At 34.0% G+C, this 18,463-nt stretch overlaps 1 protein-coding gene across 2 annotated transcripts in view; it reads left to right on the top strand.

The window, feature by feature from the left end:
* LOC121375052 (elongation of very long chain fatty acids protein 5-like) overlaps positions 1-7,091 on the top strand; it is a 48,087-nt gene extending 40,996 nt beyond the window's left edge. For both annotated transcript variants that reach the window (XM_041502269.1, XM_041502270.1), the window contains one exon: positions 1,763-7,091. In XM_041502269.1, the coding sequence (XP_041358203.1) occupies positions 1,763-2,023 (261 nt within the window). In that variant the 3' untranslated portion in view covers positions 2,024-7,091. The remainder of the gene's footprint in view (positions 1-1,762) is intronic.
* Positions 7,092-18,463: the final 11,372 nt, after the last annotated feature.

Raw genomic sequence — 18,463 nt, 5'->3', positions numbered from 1 at the left:
TGGGGTTTTTCACCGAAACAATGCTGGAAATCTGGCTTTGTGGTATTGCTTGAAACATCCAACACACAGGTTCACATTGCACTGTTCACAGCCTGTGGCTGGCTCACATCGAATGCCTTGTGTACTGCATTGTTTACATGTCCGTTTTTTACCCAGCACAACAGGCCAGTGTAAGAGTCCTACTGATATTCCGTCTATTTCGAAAATGTGACAGTGGTATGTCGTCACTATCGCTACTTAAGTCTACATCCGAATTACTGTTATTTAAATCAAGTACGTCATCGTTCGTGAAACCTTCAAATTCCGAAATACTATCATCATCAGAATTGAGAAATACGTCGTCGTCCATTTTGTTAAAAAAAAATTCAAAGCGAACAAAGCCACGAGGTGCATGAACAAACCCAGCTGTAAGACTACTTTTTATTGGTCACTGGATTAATCTTCTACAAGCTGATAATGAAAACTTCTAATTATATTAGCCAATGACATCTCGTTTTACATGTACAGTCGGCCACGCCTCCAGTCGGCATTCGATAATAGCTACTGCTTGTAAACCACGCGTACAGGCGGGACTCGACATTTCGTGCAAATTAACATCACGACGTGAGTCGGGATTCGGCCCCAAAGAGTTAAGTCAAAATATAAGTATTTGTCTTATCAGGGCAGCAGCCGATGGTGGGAGATGGCAGTTTTAAATGGCTGCAGAATGGTATTTCAGAGCCTCTAGATTTCAAAATGTCTTGTGGGGATAGCATGCCCCCGGACCCCCAAATATCTTGCGCCTTCCATGCTCATTCATTCCAAGAATTCATCTGCGCCCCCCCCCCCCCCCCTAAAAAAATCCTAGTTATGGCCCTGCTTATATTTACTGTGTATTTACAGTCTATTTTCGTCATATTCTACCTACCAGAATCCATTTGCATTCCTAAAACTTTGCATCACAATTATTTTTTTTATGAATTTAAAAAAATGTAATGATTAATCAATTTATAATTTAAAGGTAATGACCAAATTTAATGTAATCATTTATCAGGACATGAAAATTACATTTTCTAATAAACGGAACATTATCGAACTATAGTCCGTCCAATCTTCTTACAATTTTTTTTTTTGTAAATAATTTCAGTTTTGTTTAAAATAAGAAGAAAAGTAAAAATGTTTTGGAAATAACAAAAACAAATACTTTTTTTTTTATCCAATTTAGAAAACATTCAGCTCAGAAATCAATAACTTAAGTAAATTCCATAGCATGAAAAAAAGGCGTTCTCAGAGTGACGGACTATAGGTGTTTTTTTTTTTTTAAATGAATGTAATTTGATTTCTGTAATTTTCATAGAGCAGAGTATTAGAAAATTAAATTCATGTGTAATAATAAAAAAAAAAGTCACATTTTTAAATTTTCATCTACATGCACGTGTCACTATTTCAGGTTCACGGGTGGGACGTAGCCTAGTGGTACAGCGCTCGCTTGATGCACGGTAGGTGTGGGATCGATCCCAGTCCATTGGGCTATTTCACATTCCAGCCAGTGCACCACGAGTGGTATATCAAAGGCCGTGGTATGTACTACCCTGTCTGTGGGATGGTGCATATAAAAGATCCCTTGCTGTTAATCGAAAAAGATTAGCCCATGAAGTGGCAACAGTGGGTTTCTTCTCTCATTATCTGTGTGGTCCTTTACCATATGTCTGACGCCATATAACCGTAAATAAAATGTGTTGAGTGTGTCGTTAAATAAAACATTTCTTTCTTGCTATTTCAGGTTCAGTTTGTGATAACGTTTGTCCACACGTTCAACTCTCTGCGAGTAGGCTGCGACTTCCCGCACTGGGGCCAGAACCTACTGGCTGGATACATGCTCATCATGCTGACACTGTTCAGCAACTTCTACCTCCAGACGTACATCAAGAAGAAGAAACGTCTCCATCACAAGTCACATTCCAATGGAGGCATTGCCGACTACGAAAAGAAAGCTGTCATCAACGGCGACAAGAATGGCTTCATACACAACAAGGCTGATTGACGATGGATGGGTGGCAGTATGCAATAGTGCTGAAACTGGCAGTCATGTTTGCCTAACAGACTGACGAACATGAAGTGCAACTGATATTGTTTTGTCATAATTGTTTTTGTGGGTTTTTTTGTGGGTTTTTTTCTTTTCTGTTTATGTTTGAAATGTTATGTTTTTGTTTTGCCAACATGTGGTTGGTGTCTGAACGTAGGTTTAGTATGATAATATAATATACATCACAGTGCTTAATGTTTCTGTCGAAACGAAGCCTGTTTACTCATTGTTGTCCCACCAGTGCTCAGATTATATGCATGTGTAAAAGAGAGTTCCTTAACTACAGGCTATGCAATACATAGATTCATATATACATGTTTACCGTATACTCTCATGTGTATTGCATTAACATGCATAATGCTCGCTTCCATGATTTGATATTTGTAATAAGATTACGGTAAATGGAGAAATAAGCCTGTGTTTATTAGTTCCACTTACCATTATCGTGATTTCACTCGTTTCCGCATACAAGTTTATTTATTAATTGCATTTACACAGTACTTTTCCCATATGTTATTCCGCCTGTGGGCATTCATCACGCTAAAAAAATATGTCAATTAGCAGTTAACGTGAAGTGTTTACTTTCAGCATATTGGTACACTTCGACGACGTAAAAGTTTGTAATCCACTTGCGAAAACACAGATTTGGAAAAGCACATTCTTACACATGAAAACGTGCATAATAAATCATGTGTGGAATTTCATTTATGGAAAGTGGGCCTAAAGCTTGAGTCTGAAACATTACATTTCATTCAGATTGAATGGTGATTGATGAACATCCTAAGTTTGAGTCTCAAATTTAGACCCCAATGAATAATTGTCTTTTGTCTTGTTAGACGAGCTACCCATACTGATGCATAAAGAATGGAAAATGTCGGCGAATGATTCTTTTTCTGTTCTGATACTGCAAATGTCAGTATTGATTTCAATAGAGCTACATTGTAACAAATTACTTAGTTTGGCCTGTCTGACTTTAAAAAAAAATCCTAAAAAAATCCTAAAATATCATGAAACTATTAAAACAATTGATGATTAAATTTAAAAAAAACCTTTTTAGTGACCCAATATAAAACATTTAAAATTATTGGCTTTGAGTATATTGATTGACATTCTTGACCCAATCTAGATTAAAATCATTTGGTCTGAGGAGATGGAATCATGAATTCAGATGGTATATATTTTCACATAAACTGGCAGATACCTAAAATATATTGATTTCCTGTTCATATTTGATGCTGATGTAAATGGAGGAAAGCACTACATAATATTACTTGTTGATTCAGTTCAGACTCTTCAAGAATTGATCTCATGGGGTGGAGGGTGGTGGAGCTAGGGAAAGTTTTACTGTATGCCCACCATTTACTGAAATACAAAAACGTGCTCTTCCCGCCTCCCACATGTGATAGATTTTTGGGCTGTTATAGCTATTACAGAGGTTTCATTGTCCTGTCCAAGCAATGACCTCTCTTCCCCCACCTCCCAAGGTTTTCGTTCTCGTAATTGTATAAGAATAACATTGTGTTCAAAGTATGCAGGATCAGGAAACAAATGCAGTGTAGATGGCAAAAGTCCTGTTGATGAATGCATTAAAACAAAAATTAAGGTGGATCTGTTGGTCGAGTTGGAATTTGACTGCTAAATAAATAAACCTATTTCTGATCAAATTTGATGTGTTTAACATCATGTCAACACACACTGCAAAGACTCAACCGAGATCTGGCCTAGTGCTTATAAAACCTTTAAGAGTCTAGACTCAAGACTATAATAAGAGTCTGTATGTATGTGCCTGACGTCATTAGAGATTAAGTCTGGACTCTAAAGGTTTTATAAACACAGGCCTGGAGTCTCATTTCCATAAGCCAGCTATCAGAATGGAAACCAGTACACATGGAGTGATGACCTAGACCATAAAAGTTTCTTATTTATCGTTGGATCGGATATTGACATCTCTCTCCTCCTCCGCTCTCTCTCTCTCTCTCTCTCTCTCTCTCTCTCTCTCTCTCTCTCTCTCTCTCTCTCTCTCTCCTTCCCCCCCCCCCAGTTGTCAGCCAAACTTAAACCTAGTGAGTAATTCATAGTGAAAATGCAGCCAGCCTAACCAGTTTGGCAGATTGCACACTGGCATATTGTACTTTGTACTTTGTTTTATAATACTAATCATTCATCCTTGCCCTATGATCTTTGATAATCTTATGAAAAAACCCACCCCAAAAAAACAAAACAAAAACAACATTACTGTGTTAAACATTGTCCTCGTTATAGGCCTTGTAGATAAGATAAATAATGATTTGAATAGAGGACATTGTCCAACCCCATTCTGAAAATTTAATTAATTTGAAAGTTTTTAGACTAAAATTAGTACAGTGTAGTAAGAATACAGATTCCTATTCAGCATATTTAATAGCTCTATTGTGGTTTGACTCTGTAACGTGTGTAATTGGTATGGGCCTGCTGGTATGCTGAGCAATATAATATATGTAAATTGTGTTCTATTATGGGAATGAAATAATTTGTGTAAAGAATTCCTAATTTCAGTGAATCTTTGGCCAGCTTTCCATCAACACGATTAGTTATATTTCACAGTACCTTTTTCATATTCATGTTTCCACAGGTGAGCATAATGTGCATGGAGAAAAAGATTGATCAGAGAGTTTTCTGTGCTTAAAAGGAAGTGTTGACTGCATCAAATATTTTATAGTCATTGCAGATATGGAAATGTTCATTTTCATACACCGCTAATAGAATGTGGGAGTCAATGTCAACTATTTGATGTCTTTTGTATGAATACTTGCTATCAGTTAAAACTGTTTCTGTTTAGAAGATCTCTTTCCATTTAATTTAATCATTCCTGGTGGAATTTTATTTTCCAACTGTTAACCTGTTTTAGAATTTGATTTAATGGGTGGGCTATTGTAACTGGAAGGATACAAGTCTGAATTTTTGTTTATCCCTGGGCTCAAAGCTTTGAAGTGAAGTGGACTTTAAATTCCTTAATTTGTAATTGACTTAATTTGTAATTGACTTAATTGATATTTCCCTTCATAGGTTGCTACCCCCTCAAGAAAACATCCAAAACCCTAATGATCCTACCTGTAACAAAAGACAAAACTAGAAAGCGTTTGAATAGTTACGTTTTGAATGATTTGATTTTTGCACCTAACATTTGTGTGTTTGTCTAACTGAGGTAATGAGTTGAAAGTGTTGTCAGATACGTGTATTGTAAATTCTTATCATTTTTTCACAATTTTTCTTTTTTATTGTTTGAAATCCAATGTATATGTGAAATAGTTTCATTGATGTATAAATTGTTTGTTTGTTACCCAATTACTTATATTAAAACATGAACCCAGTTTCTTTATATAGAACATGAACAGTTTGTAAAGAACTTGAACCCAGTTATTTTATGTAGAACATTAACTATAATAATAATAATAATAAAATTTTATGTATAGAAGGTAGCTGTCAGTTCTAGACTATTCTCCCCTGAGGCCTTCTTACTAATTATAACAATAATAATCATAATCATAATCATATTAATTATTAATGCAGTTTATATAGAATTTGAACCCAGTTACTTTATACAGAACTACACCAAATACATTTAAATTTTTATAACAACCTTTTGTTAGCATGTTAGTATGATTATTTGAGTGTTCACATCTAATGTGATGATTGTGCAATGTCGTAGTTTTGATGAGCTATCTGACAAGTGTGCACAGACCAATCTATGAGATTCAAGAATAGTTTCCATTTTGTGTTCTGTTGGTGTTTTGGAATGTCCAAGATTATTGTGATTTCTTTGAAGATTGTTTTCATTAGTGCATCTTGACAATCTTCGTAAGATATTTGTTGAAGAAACATGTTTGTGTAAAACCAGTTAAAAAAACAAAACTGTTCTACAGGTAATCCCACTCGGAAAACCGTTATGTAGCCACACTCCAAATGTTTCACAATGTAACAAGCCTAGCAATTTACCTTTTTTTTTCATAATTATAATGACATTGGAAATAAACATTGTGTTTTATGCAGTGGTTTGAAATATGGAGTTTACTGCAACTCCTTGTTAGGTATTTAAATATGGAAGAATTTATCCTTATTTGTGGTGCATATATTTATTGCTAAGAATATTGAATTTTTATTTATTTATTTGCTTGCATGATTGTACGGTCAGCCAGTAGATGTTTTGTTAAATATAGAGTGAATTATATTGAGTGGTTATGAGCTAGAACTGCCTAAGGGAGAAGAAAATGACTGTGAACATAAAATGTTTCATCACTGAAATAATGTTTAGTTCTTCTCATGCCTACTTTTATTACTGTCCAACACAACTTTGTACCAGACTGAAAACATTAAAGGTGCATTTTCAAAATTACAAGCATCATGTTTCACCTTTCATTTTGCATGTATTTGTGATAAATAACAAAGTAATCGATCCCACATACAATCTCTGCATAATCAACTCAAGAATATAAAATTGTTGCATGTTGCCACTTTGTGTAAAGAGTGGTTTCTAGAAGAGTCATAAAAATAAAAGTAAATAGCAATGTTTTATTGCCCATTCAGTAAAATAGCATATGGAGTCGCAATTGTGACATCGTACATAGCAATGTTTTATTGCCCATTCAGTAACATATCATATGGAGTCCCAACTGTGACATCGTGTGACCTTTTGGTCATCTTTATTGGATTTTGAAATAATTATGAATTTATAATTAGTAGTAAATCAAATTATTTTGATGTAATTTTTTGTGAGAGTAATTCACGGTATAATCATTAAATTTCACCAGCAACTTGGACATTGTTTCTTTAAAAAAAAAATCATGTCACAACTGAAAGATTTTGCATTTAGTCATTCTTGAAATTTCATTCAATACATGTTTTTGAAGGGCGGGACCTGTCAGTGGCTCATTGGGCTATTTCTCATTCCAGCCAGTGCATCATGACTGGTACATCAAAGGCTGTGGTATGTACTACCCTGTTTGTGGGATGGTGCATATAAAAGATCCCTTGCTGCTAATCGAAAAGAGTAGCCCATGAAGTGGTGACAGCACGTTTCCTCTCAATATCTGTGTGGTCCGTAACCATATGTCTGACGCCATATAACCGTAAATAAAATGTGTTGAGTGTGTATTTAAATAAAACATTTCTTTCTTTCTTTCTTTCAATACATGTTTCTGAAACCGATGTGTCGGGATTCAGTGTACTGTGACCTGTTAAATACACACAGTTTTGAGTCGTCATAGATTAAATTCATTTGCACCGTTATTAAAGATTGTCCATTCTTTCTGTTATGTTCATCGGAGTATGAACAAAAACCAAATAAAATCTAGAAACTGTGTGAATTGGTCAAGCTGTTCACATATTAAGTTTCCAGGTGATGTTGTTTTTTGTTGGTCCTTATATTTAAATTTGAAGCTTTCATACTAATAATATCACTAAAAGTTCATATTTTATTTTGAATTAATTTTTATTTTCTTAAATAATAACACTCGGTAATACAAAACACCTAATATAAAGTCACATCATCAGATATGACTCTTTGACATTATTTTTACATTCATAGAAAAATTAACAAATGTGAATTGCTACGACTGGACCAATGGGATAAATTGTAAGGAATGCAAGGAAAATTTAATTATTGATGTTTTAAATGTAAATTGAGGTTGTGAGTGATGTAATGAGCTCGGACCAAAGGAACAGTGCACACTGATGCAGAGTTCCAGCTGTCATTTGCCAAAAAAACCCATTCTGGTGGAATTTGATTACTGTGTTTTATTATTAAATTGCCAAAAGAAACTTAATTCAAGATTTTGTTAACCTAATTCACTGTTATTTTATTGTAGACCTACATGCATTTCAATTAAGTACCTGCATATAGATAAACAAAATGTGCCAAATAAGCTCTGCATTTGATTTCAACCAACAACTTTTCTTTCTTTAAAAAATAATCTCCAGGGTTTTTTTGTAGAGTTTACATGTATTTGTCAACAAAATGTGTGGAATTTTAAGTACCAGCAAAGGTATATGAAAACGAGAATTACATTAATACAAAACTGTCTTCCCGAACACTCCGTTTGATAGTAATTTCTGATACAATGGAATATTATTATAGGAAATGTTTGTGTTCTGTCCTCTCACCTGCACTACCATTGCTGTTTTTTCTTCTCATTTTTATTAATTTATGTCATGTTAATAGTGTTTAAAATATCTTCTTAATTCAAAATTTGTTAACTTATAATATAGCGTGTAGTGTATAATTTCTTGGTTTTTCTAACTTTTATAATGTTTAGTGTTTGAAAAATTTGTGTATATTATTGGTGATTGAAGAAAACACATTGATCAGTTATTTATTTAGTGGATTAACATTTTCCAGTTAATCTTATAGATCAAAAGTAATACTGGTATAGTACCTTCTGTAATTAATTATAAATTTTTATTTCAGTTGATATACATGTACATGTGTATTTGTATTTTTCTGGTTTTAGTAAGGCTTAGTGATAGTGTTTAGGAACTATGGCTTAGTGATAGTGTTTAAGAACTATAGCTTAGTGATAGTGTTTAAAGGGACATTCCTGAGTTTTAATCGTCCTTTCCTCCAAAATGTGTCAGATGGCACAGATTTTAACCTAGGATTTCAAGAATTTCTGGGACCCCTCTAGATTTCCTTTTTTTTTTTTTTTTTTTTTTTAACAGTTCACCAATTCCCACCCCTGAATTATGGCTTAGTGAGTGCATGCTTAGGAACTATGGCTTAGTGGTAGTGTTTAGAAACTACGACTTAGTGACAATGTTTAGGAAATATGGCTTATTGATGGCTTAGTAAGTTTAGAGACTATAGCTTAGTGACAGTGTTTTGGAACTACGACTTAGTAAGTTTAGGAACTATGGCTTAGTGTTTAGTTACTATGTCTTAGTAATAGTGTTTAGGAACTATGGCTTAGTGAAAGCATTTTGAAACTGATCAGTGACCGGTGACTCAAGATTACTGAAAACATGGTGTTTTAAAAGTGTTCAACTTTTTCAGTGTATTTATTTTTGCAAATTCTGTTGTAAAATCCTAATCAGTGCTGTATATTTAGTAAGATTTTGATTACTAGGAAAAACAATCTGTTATAAGTATTGTTATGGTTTATATGTTTTAAATACTTATTTACTTTTTGTTTGAATTAAAAAAACCAAAGAACTTTGTGGACATTGTTTTGTTTTTAATTCTGTTACACTGGTATTTAAAGATATTGGGACATATTTTGGTGAATCTCTTCCGTTGGGGTGTGGGTATCTAGCTCAGTCGGTAGAATGCTTACTCAAGGTGTTTGCATAGTTTTTATCTGTCCCACCAGTGCAAGGCCATAGTACTGTTTTGCTTCCTTGTTGGTACAGTGTACTTGCAGGCAGGTACTGGATTTGTGTATCAAACTCCCTGTATTGGGTCCAACCCAGAGTAAGCACTGATGGGTCTGCTTTCCATCAATACAATTACACACGTTTTCAATATAGTACATATGCACAGTACCGTGTTCATATTATACACATTTCTGTGATAGAGTATAGAGTGTGCAGAAAAGAAACATCGATAAGTGAGATATTCCATGCAGTGACGTAACACTAGTAAACTACTAGCAGCTTAAAAATACGCTTTTAACAATGTCAAATTTTGTACAGTAATCTGCTGGAAAAACCCCAACAGATATAGAAATACACATTCCCGCCTGCATTAATGGAAAGTTTGCATAAGGTTCATAATGAAAGTTTCACATCTGGTCATCGTGCCATCCTGTGAGAATGTTTTTATATAAGTGTTTGCTGCTGCTCAACCAGAGGAAAGGAAAATTTCTGTAACAGATTTGCACATTTTAAACTATACCTGTTTGGGGTAAACGTATGGTTATCTATGAATAGCAGCAAAGGATCTTTTATAAAATGTTTTCACATACTTTGGTGTATTAGTTGTGAGGCACTAGATATCAAATAACCATATAACCAATCACACATAGGGAGAGTGCTCTACCACTGAGCTACATCCCACCAGTATACCGTAGTGTGGCCATGATGTTGAAAGTCCTCAGATTCTATTAATCTCGACTCCCAAGGGTCTGGATTCATGTAGCCCATTTTGTTTAAACGCAGGTGGTTAAGCAATGTCAATATATGTAGTAAGTATGCAAGTCAAAAATAGGATTATAGGCTTTGTAAATTTAGCCCTTTGAAAATTTTACAATGTGGCCAAGGCTGAAATGAAAGATTAACATGAAGCACGATGTAGCACTATTTTTTGTTTACTTTGCAGCACCAAGTGAAGAGGATTTTCTTTTCTTACAGAAATTGTATGTTGAGAATGCCAACAGTAACGGTAGCAGAAATGAATGTTGCAGGGTTTCTGACAGAGTAAAACGGGCATGGCACCATACCCAAATATTTTGGCAGATTAAAAAAAATTTAAGTTAACTTTTTGTTAAAATTAATTACTTTTATCATTACTGTACGATTTTCTTAACCCTAACCCTAAATGTAACCCATTTTCTTTCTGGAGGTCTCCCATACCCCGTTGACTGGTTATATTCAATTCCATAGTGCCATGCTCTCCCAAAATATTTTTGGCAGGAACACTGCCTGGGACATTTAAATATATTTTTGAAATCCAGTGGGTGTAGTTGTTAGCATGACGGCACTAGTACAGGGCTTCTAGAATTTTTATAAAATCCACTAGCCATGGGATCTGCAATTCTGTAAATTTACTAGCCACGATTAAAAATTCACTAGTCCTAGTTTAAAGTTAATAAAATTTTACCAATTAAGAGTAATTATCGGATACGTCACCTAAAGAAGGATAAAGCTTAAAAACACTAACACTGGGTGGTGGTGACAAGCAGGATATTCATATTTACAAAATAGACTAACTGCAGCATTTGAAATTAACGATTTCACTAGCCATTGGGCATGGAAAAAGTAGTTATTTACTAGCCCAACATTGAAAATCACTAGCCATGTGAGTGAGGCTACAATAATCTAGAAGCCCCGAGTCTAGTAACATTCTCACAACTGAATGATGACCTTTGTCAGTGCTTTTAGGACCACAGTTTCTTTTCAACGACGAGAGGTTTTTACAATTATAAGACCACAACAATTTTATTTTATGAGGAAACAAATATTTTTATTTTTCCAGTCTTTACACTTGACCCAGAGCTCACATCTTGCATAGTTCAACAAACAGATCAAGAATACATATACAATCAAAAATATTTCAAAATATACAATCATATATAAACTTTAAAATGTACACAAACACATGAAATTTTTATTTTTTTTGAAAATACAATACACAGACATATACATGTAATTAAATTTTCTTTGCATCTATACACTTTACGAAAATCTGAATGGTCCAGAGGTGCTTACTTTTTTTCGTTCATATCTCGATGAACTGAAAATATTTAAGCCACGCATACTACCCACTCCTACCGGCCTCGGTGGCGTCGTGGCAGGCCATCGGTCTACAGGCTGGTAGGTACTGGGTTCGGATCCCAGTCGAGGCATGGGATTTTTAATCGAGATACCGACTCCAAACCCTGAGTGAGTGCTCCGCAAGGCTCAATGGGTAGGTGTAAACCACTTACATCGACCAGTGATCCATAACTGGTTCAACAAAGGCCATGGTTTGTGCTATCCTGCCTGTGGGAAGCGCAAATAAAAGATCCCTTGCTGCCTGTCGTAAAAAGAGTAGCCTATGTGGCAACAGCGGGTTTCCTCTAAAAACAGTGTCAGAATGACCATATGTTTGACGTCCAATAGCCGATGATAAGATAAAAAATCAATGTGCTCTAGCGGCGTCGTTAAATAAAACAAACTTTTACTACCCACTCCTTCCCCCCCCCCCCCCCCTCCACTGACACACTACTTTTGTGCAAAAAGCTGGATTATTCAGGCAACCATATTTAGATATTTTGAAGAAAATACATGTGAAAGCTACAAAAGCAATAAAAACAAAAACATTTATACAATAAATTGATAGAAAATGCTATAGCAGAGTAAACATGTAGATCTATACGCATTGATTTAAAAACCAAAAACAGACCCAAAACAAAAAACCTCTTCGCTAATCATGACATGAGACTCCATCGATGGCCAAAGAAATTATGTAGGAAACTTCACGCCTGTAACTTACTTGTAAGCAACAGCTATTGGCGAAAATTAAACAGTTCCACCAACAGCATAAATGTTCAGACACATTCACTTTCATAAAATATAAACTAAACACGAATAGGACAATTCCTTCCATTGTAAAGAAATGATCCGTAAAAATGCACAGCAGCTAGATGAAATGGTGTCGCTTATCAAAATTGTCATTTACCAAATGACATCATTTACAAAAAATCACCTGATTCAAATAATAATGAATGAACATTTGCATTCTTACATGACGTAAGTATCAATGAAGTTTACACAAACAATACTACAGGCATATTTAAAGCTAAACAAAATAAATTCAGTTATGTATTGTTAAAGTATATTTAATTATAACATTTGACCGCAATTATTTTTAGGTTCATGCATGTATGAACCGAAAAAATTATGTGCACACTTTTGTATAACCCACTACGTGGAGTCATAGTGTGCACATAGTTTTTTCGGTTCATACTTGCATGAACCAAAAAATAATTGCGGTCAATTCTTAAATGGTACAGTGTGATGGAATTCACAACAAAATGTTCCACTAAAATTTCAGCAAAATGTATAGGTTCTGCTACCAAAAACAAGTCTCCTATGCAAATGTGGGTATGGCAAGTATTAAAGATGCACTGCTACGGTATCTCAAATTTGCATAATAATGACTTCCTACCAAAATCATTTATTACTTTATCTTTGAAATATTTAAGCATTATACCTTCAATTATATAATCATAAAGAAATTTAAAAGTAATTTAATTATAAATTATTTGTAGAAAAAGGTTATTTTACTGAAAAATCTTCTGTGGACAACAAATGGAAAATGGGCACATTCCGTTATACCAGACGGATGTTGCCGAATAACGTTGCTGTCTTTGATCAAATCATCTGTCTGATGATCCTCTCCAGTCAACTTGCCAGATTTTGTGGATTCATCAATTTTATAAGATTTATTATAATGTAATAAAATAGGAAACAAGTTAAAACTGAATTCTACTCTCGTTTTTTTCTTTTTACAAGGAATATATAATAATAAAGTTGAAGTTTGTTTTGTTTAATGACACCTCTAGAGCACATTAATTTGTTAATCACTGACTATTGGATGTCAAACGTTTGGTAATTTCGTCATATAGTCTTAGAGGAAACCCGCTATATTTTTTCATTAGTAGCAAGGGATCTTTTATATGCACCATCCCACAGCCTTTGATATACCAGTTGTGGTGCACTGGCTGGAACGAGAAATAGATAATAATAAGTACATTAACTTTTACAATTCTGATATTCCTGAGTTATTTATGGAAAGAGTATGCATGTCATTAAATTAATTTGTAGTTATTTATTACGGTACAAATAAATGTAAAAATAGTGAAATATGGCACATGTATATATAAATAAATTTAAAAAAAAAAAAAAAAAAAAAAAAAAAAAAAAATTATTTCCATGTGTGTAATATTATTTATCCTATAACTTACCCATGATATCCATGCCATAAACCCACGTTTAAAGGTCTCTAGATAATGTGTTGTTGTAAATGGGTTATTTGTTTACAAGCCAACAAGACCTGTATAGCAGAGTGTAACGTTTTCATAAAATTGAGTTAAAATGCATCAAACTAATTTGTGGCAATTGTGATGACATCATGGAGGTGACTTTAGTACTGTGATTTACCAAAAATCAAATTAAAATGTTATTTTAGAAGTGCTATAGGATAAATAAAATTCGCTACTTGTTTTTTTAAATATTTAAAACATCAAACTCGTCTATTTAATCAGTATTTGTCTCAGCAAAGCCTCTACAAGACTCGTGTAATAATTTACCTATTCAAAAATACTTGTGACAAAACCTCTATGTACACTATACAAAAAATAACAAAGTATCAAATAATTTAACTTTGTATCTAATCCTCTTCAAGCCTAAATTTTATACATACATATATACATACATACATACATACATACAAGATTAAAGAACATACAAACCAATGTAAGCATATTTTTTATAGCCCTAAAATGTTGTGTTGAATTTCAAGAGATATTAACTGTATTATTTTATTAAAAAACCCACAATTATATGGGAATAATGGAAGAAGAAATTATGGTTGAAAATAATTAAAGTTCCAAGAAACCATGTATTTTGTAATGTCGGCCCCAGTCCAAGATTAAAACATTTTAAAAAAATTAACAAGTACATATACAAGTATATCCAACAGTGACCATTCCTGCTTGGCCTAAATAATGTCACACAAAATAAAAATAATGTAAGAAATAAAAAACCCCACCCCAAATATATGTACTTTGAAATCACTGGAATAAAAAACTTGATGTCATGAGTAGGCAACATGTAAGTGAACAAATTTTTAATTTCCAGCATAAAATAATGGTGACAAATAGAATATGACAAATTAAGTAATCAAAACAATTGTTAAAAGTTTGTTTATGTAATCTTTTTATATTCACTTTTCAACAGCACATACCAAGGTCTGATATACAGTCATGGGGCACAGGTTGAGATGGATAAAAAAACAACAACCCCAAAACAAAACAAAAAACCAGTCAGAGAAGGGTCCACAGAGGGAATTCGATCCTACAACAAATGCCTTTGATAACAAAGTTGGCTTACACTACTATTTTGGATCAAGACATGGGAAAAACGTGACGCATGTGGCTGAATCATCTTGATGTTAGGACAGGAGAGTGCATCGTCCAAAATGTATCGGTGTTGAATGAGCATTGCTGTCTGAACTACAGTCTTCCACCTCCTGGGGCTCACACTGTCCTACTTTTCAAACCAAGTACTCCAGATTTCCTAGAGGTAATATATACGTGTATTTTAGATCTTGCATATCAGCTTCAATGATTTAATCTCCATTCTTTAACCTTAATTACTTTACTATGATACTTCTTTTTTTCATGGTACATGTACAAAAAATAGAGTCTGCAGTCTGCAGGTGAGCAACGAGGAAAGAAACCGAAGACAACAAAACGCCAACCGAATTCTGAGACCAGTTACAGGACACCCAACCACAATCCTTCTGGAAGGGCTTCTGCTTATAAAGGCTGCATTTAAGGCTGGATTAGCCGAGGCCAGAGCAGCCATACATGGGAATTCATTGAAAGAAACACAAAGACGACTACATCATCTGCAGCACAGGATGGCCCAAATCAAGTAGTTGGTGATGATCCAAAGCTGTCTTCTTTTATTTTTCCCACTGAAACAACTGTTAGTGTGATGTTTATCCATATTAATTACTTTTCAAAAATGCAAATCCATCCAACTATTTTATGACAGAGGTCAGATCTTCCAATACAACAAAACCTTAGATTAAGACAGCTTCTACACAAAGCCTTAAGAAAAGACAAGTGTTTCCCAATGAGAATTCAAGAATGGGGGATTGCCATGTCCTTACCAGGGTATAATCTAGAAAGTTTTTTAAGGGTCCCTTTTTGCTGAATTGGGAAAAACTAACCTTTCAAATAGAAAAAAGAGGATTCTGAAGAATATAACCAATACCAATATACCAATATATTAATAAAATTTGTGCTTCAATTTTATATATTTTCATCATATACCTGTCAAAGTTCTAAAGCATTAAATATACAAAAAGAATTGTTTTATTTATTTTATTGGTATTCTTAATGTTTAGTACAGGTGATAACATCAATAAGTTTATTAAAGATGGAGTGTTTGGAGGAAAAGGAAAGGAAATAGCCACAGTATTATGTTGCTTATACATGTATGATATATTGTGTAAAGTGGTTATCCCATAAGGGATTATATCTTCTCCCATCCCTAGCTATACAAGACAGACCCATTCCATGATGTCAGCCCATGCGGAATAAATCTGTCTTGCATGGGCCATAACCTCATTGAGTTTAACATGGGGAGTAATACAGCGTTGGTAATATATGATGTCATATTAATGCAAGTTTGTCAGTTTTAGATTGATATTTTGTTATTAAAACCTTCATTATAAAAGCTGTCTTGTTAATTTGTAGTGTTAAATTATATTTAACACATGAAACAGATGCGACAAATATGATAGTGTAGTTTATTTATGATAAAATGGTCAAATAAAGAAATTCCTTTCCAGCCATTTTTGTTTGTTCATGTAAAATAATGGTTTATTTATCGAATGAATTGGAGAAAAAGACTCCATCATATGCGGTCATGTGGGATAGAAAAAGTACACTTTCGGTGGTGGAAATTTCGACCTGGGATGAGGCTTTCAGGCAGCTGTACGTTCAACTACGAAGTTATCAACATCAGTGACCACACCAGTTCCAGGTAGCTGTACATTCAACTACGAAGTTATCAACACCATTGACTACACCAGTTCCAGGCAGCAGTACGCTCAACTACAAAGTTATCAACACCATTGACCACACCAGTTCCAGGCAGCTGTATGTTCAATTAAGAAGTTATCAACACCAGTGCCAACAGATCCTGTCACACCAGTATATACAGTTTTTTTTTTTACCAATTGACAAGCCAACAGATAAAAAGGCACATCTACAAATGACTCTGCGAGGCAATCGTAATCATTTGTACATGCCTGAACTCAATCTTGATCGATCACAGGAATCAACTGTTTCATCATCTTCTTCATCGGCCAGTGATAGTAAAATGATGACATAGATGACAGAGGCATCCACAGAAGTGTTGAGAGGAGTGAAAGAACAATGAACAATGTCTGCCAGCACAACAACACTGCTTGTAAAAACCAGCAACTAACAAAATACACCGCAGAGAGAGGATTGTCAGATGAGGAAGAACAATGAATTCAAAGATAGAACACAACAAGCCATCTAAATGACCAAGACTGATAAAACATTGGCTGGATCAGTATATATACCATACTAAAATCCCATACTACAGAATTCAGAATCCTGCAAAATGTGAGGTAAAATTCCCACAATGTCATCTGCATTGTTGGAAGTTTCTCTAAATTATACAATGGGAATATGCTATTTAATGCACTATATATGGATAATTATATTTATATTTGATCATTTCTACATAAAATGAACTAATAAAAAATATATACAAAAACCCCCAACTAAATGCTTACCACAAAGCACAAATAGTAGAGGTCCAACTCCGACAGATATTAATAATTAATAATGAGGCTATCAAAAGTGCGTTTGTTTAAGTGAACACAGTGGCGGAATCGAACCACTAATCTCAGAGTTTTTCATCACTTTACAACTAATAACATCTTTCGTAAGGCAATGTGATAATAAATATATTGCTAAATATATAGAGGATAATAAACGATTTACCAGTTATTATCAAATTTATGTCCAGAGTGAAATAATTTTGACTTGTCATGAGCTTTAAATGATTTTATGAGGGACTAAATTTGATAACAACTGGTACAGAGTTTGTTATTCTATTTATTACCCCAGCTATTTGGGTTTTTTTTAAAGCATTTATTTTCAATATACCCTACAAACTACTTTATTGTTCTGGGTACTGCTTTAACTTTGTATTTTATTCATGGGTCACAGATAATTTTCAAAACTCAAAGTTCTATATATTCTGTAAAAAACAAATCTATAATGAATTGCAATAAACTACAATTTTATTACTAGTTTAACACTGAAACCAGAAAGACATAAACACAAACGCTTTAAAACTACGTGATGTCATTGAGTGTGCTTTGCCAAATCGTGAAGACGTCATATTTAGTACCAACAAAGTGTTTGGTTTGTTGGCGTCAAATCGTCCAATAGTAGTGTACATTAAACCAATGCATGATAATTTCTCAGTGAGAAATTATAATTTTTATTTTCCCTGTTATGAGTGCCTGCTGGCGTAATAAGATGCAATATCTTATGAATTGCAAGTAATTCATATAATTGGTAAAATGCTAAATGCAAACAAACAACTTTTCCAGAGAGTCCCTTAAAAGTATATTATCTTCAACTGTGAACATAAACATTAATGTTAACAACTCCTTTGTGGGCAAAGAGGTGACTGTCTATGATAGAATGCCTCAGTGTACTGGCCATTCCCCACCCTTTCATCATCAAGTTTTCATCACCATTCCAGAAAAACAATGAGATGGACTTTACATCAGCATCCAAGAAGCACAAGACATTTGCTCAGATTTAGACAGTATTGAACACTCTGCTCACACATTCACCAGATACACCAGATACCACTGGCACTACCATAAAAAACATTCCATCAGCAACAACACTTTAACAAGACACATTCTTTTTACAACTACAT

The sequence above is a fragment of the Gigantopelta aegis genome, chromosome 6 (assembly GCF_016097555.1).
Source record: "Gigantopelta aegis isolate Gae_Host chromosome 6, Gae_host_genome, whole genome shotgun sequence".
Classification (NCBI taxonomy): Eukaryota; Metazoa; Mollusca; class Gastropoda; order Neomphalida; family Peltospiridae; genus Gigantopelta; species Gigantopelta aegis.
The sequence above is the reverse complement of the archived record's forward strand: the minus strand, read 5'-3'. Positions and strand labels throughout refer to the sequence as shown.